Source organism: Bidens hawaiensis, unplaced genomic scaffold (genome assembly GCF_021521415.1).
Source record: "Bidens hawaiensis isolate Kalapana, Puna unplaced genomic scaffold, B.hawaiensis_p1.1 tig00007885_1, whole genome shotgun sequence".
In the NCBI taxonomy this organism is placed as follows: Eukaryota; Viridiplantae; Streptophyta; class Magnoliopsida; order Asterales; family Asteraceae; genus Bidens; species Bidens hawaiensis.
Genome location: NW_027491548.1, coordinates 470,562 through 473,391, shown reverse-complemented (window position 1 = coordinate 473,391; position 2,830 = coordinate 470,562). Strand labels below are relative to the sequence as shown.

Here is a 2,830-nt window from a genome sequence, read left to right as displayed (position 1 = left end):
AGTCAAGAGAGGTCTCTTCTCCTTGTATGTTCGTGAAGTTATGTTCGTTTTTTAAGTTCGTTTATTATATGAAAAGAGTCGAGGGTTGTCACCCCAATATCGTGTGTTTGTGTCTTTGATAAGTTCGTTTGATATGAGTTTTGATCCGTCTGGGCCAACAGGTTACGCCTTTGCAAAAGTCTTAAACAATCTTTCACGGGGCCAGCTCGTTTAAAAAGTAACCCAATTTCACAAAAACAATAAAAAGATTTTTCGAGTGGTATACCAAGCACCGGAGTCGTTGTTACGTGATTCATTGGAGCACCATCATAAGCAAATATATTGATATCACAAACAAATATATTGATATCATGGTCAATAAGTAGACCGAAATCGTGAGTTGTTTTCTTGCTAGCTTGTTATGAGATCCCTATCTACCCCGTTCTAGTATTATGTCACCTAAGTTTCATATCTTTCCTTGCATATTACAGATATTCCACCCACACAAGAAATTTTTCTCGTATCAAGGCTAAAGTTGATCTCACGAGACAAGCACATCTAACGGGAAACCTGTATCATTTTTAGGAGGCACGGAATCAATATGTAAAAGGCTATAAAGAACATGCGATCATTTGTCCGGGCATACTTTAATTTTCTTTTCCTAACACAACTAAATTACAAAATAGTGGCCTGATTATTTCCTTATGTTGTTAAACTACATATCTATTCATACCTTAATAAAACAAAAGAGTGCACAACAGTTTTTGTTGCAGGGCAATACAGCCCGAAAGAAAAACCCAAGCTTCTTGGATTTCCTAATTAATCATCATTCTAAGCAGCATACAGAGTACGCAACTAGCTCATGTTAATTTATAATTCAAAATCAGACAATCTTTTCTTTAGCGTACTTCAACTTTATATTCAAGGGCCAAACCCTCTGTCTATATAAAGCCATCCTCAGGGTAAAGAGTTCAAACCGGCCAGGCCATTTGCTTAAGTTCTTTCTTGTAACCAACTACTAGCTGCACAATGGCATCCAGAAACCGAACTTCCCTGGCTTGTTTGGTTTTACTCTTCTTCTCGGCTTCTTTGCTTTCGCAGGTTGCGTCGCGCTTGCTCTCCGGCTATGAGAACCACGAGCAATGGATGGCTCGTTATGGACGCATATACAAGGATGCTGAAGAGAAGGAACGACGTTCAAAGATTTTTCAAGACAGCGTCCGGTACATAGAGTCATTCAACAATGCCAAGAACAAAGGCTACAAACTAGCAGTCAACGAGTTTGCAGACCTTACGAATGAAGAGTTCAGAACAGCAAGGAACAGATTCATGGCACATGAATGCTCCCCGTCAACCTCTGCTTTTAGGTATGAAAATGTTACAGCGGTTCCGTCATCGATGGATTGGAGGAAGAAAGGTGCGGTAACGCCTGTTAAAGACCAAGGCCAATGTGGTAAGCAGAAATTAGTTTAGAAGTTTTTTTTACAAATCAAACATGCATGGTTCAATTAAGTACTAAGATGAGCCTGTTAAGCTAGAGAACCGAATTTCATGCTTTCTGACATGAGTATTCTTAATAATACGTAGGATGTTGCTGGGCATTTTCTGCTGTGGCAGCTATGGAAGGAATAACCCAACTGAAAACAGGTAAACTAGTGTCTCTATCTGAACAAGAGCTCGTGGACTGTGACACCAGTGGTGTGGATCAGGGATGTGAGGGTGGTCTTATGGACAACGCCTTTGATTTTATCGTAAACAATAAAGGCCTCACAACGGAGGCCAACTACCCGTACCAAGGCGTTGATGGATCCTGCAACAGCAACGAGGCATCTAACCATGCCGCAACAATTACCGGTCACGAAGACGTTCCTGCCAACAGCGAAAGTGCACTGTTAAAAGCCGTGGCTGGTCAGCCCGTCTCAGTTGCGATTGATGCTAGTGGGTCAGACTTCCAGTTCTACTCCAGCGGTGTGTTTACAGGTGACTGTGGCACGGAATTGGACCATGGTGTTACTGCGGTTGGTTATGGAACTAGCGATGACGGGACTAAGTACTGGTTGGTGAAGAACTCGTGGGGAGCAAGTTGGGGTCAAGAGGGGTACATCATGATGCAAAGAGATGTTGAGGCAAAAGAAGGCCTTTGCGGCATTGCCATGCAGGCTTCCTACCCGACCGCATAACTTTCGAAACACCACAAGTAAATATATTATGTCCAGCGTTTGTATTTCATGTACACTTGTATAGCACATATATGCAAATGGAAACACGTAAATTATGATTGTTATATGCAAAGAAATACCATCTCGAGGTTTTAAGTTAAACACGTCGGACGAGTCGAGGTTGTTAACTAACATGGCGGAGGATAATTTAAAAGACATGATTATTAAACTCATTTCTAGTCTCGTTTTTAAGGTTTTCTTTATAACAAGTTATTTACTTAAGTAAAATTGCCGGTTATCAATTCCAATTTCATATAGTTGTGTATTGTGGAGTTGTATATTATGGTTATCAACTCACGGTGGGTTTTAAGACAACACGTGCCTCATAATAAAGCACGTTCTCGTTGGTTTAAGTTGAACGCCACTAACAAATGGTCAACTAACTAAAGAAACAGGGTGGCCGTAACAAAAGGTTTTCGACGAGCGTAAACGCCTTTGTAGTTAAACTTTATTAAGGAAACTAAAACTTAACAGAATAAATGTGTAAATCATTTCTCGTCTCATTTAAATGATTTGTTTACATCAAGTTCGTTACCCATTACAGTTGTCGTAAATCGGCACATAAATTCGTACTTTTTTAAATTAGTAAACACTGTGTTTTACGACTTATTTGCCAACTTGTTGCTATGACT

General features: G+C 40.2%; 1 protein-coding gene across 1 annotated transcript; it reads left to right on the top strand.

Annotated features, from left to right (window-relative positions):
• The first annotated feature begins 774 nt into the window (after positions 1–774).
• LOC143636356 (senescence-specific cysteine protease SAG39-like) lies at positions 775–2,257 on the top strand. The gene is made up of 2 exons (XM_077103971.1): positions 775–1,432; positions 1,567–2,257. The coding sequence occupies exons 1-2, from the start codon at positions 1,009–1,011 to the stop codon at positions 2,157–2,159; spliced, it is 1,017 nt and encodes a 338-aa protein (XP_076960086.1). The 5' UTR covers positions 775–1,008; the 3' UTR covers positions 2,160–2,257.
• Positions 2,258–2,830: the final 573 nt, after the last annotated feature.

Excerpts from the sequence above, each read along its gene's own strand:
- LOC143636356 (XM_077103971.1), top strand. The coding sequence starts at position 1,009 with ATGGCATCCAGAAACCGAACTTCCCTGGCTTGTTTGGTTTTACTCTTC. Across the intron at positions 1,433-1,566 it reads TAAAGACCAAGGCCAATGTG|GATGTTGCTGGGCATTTTCT; the intron begins GTAAGCAGAAAT and ends AATAATACGTAG.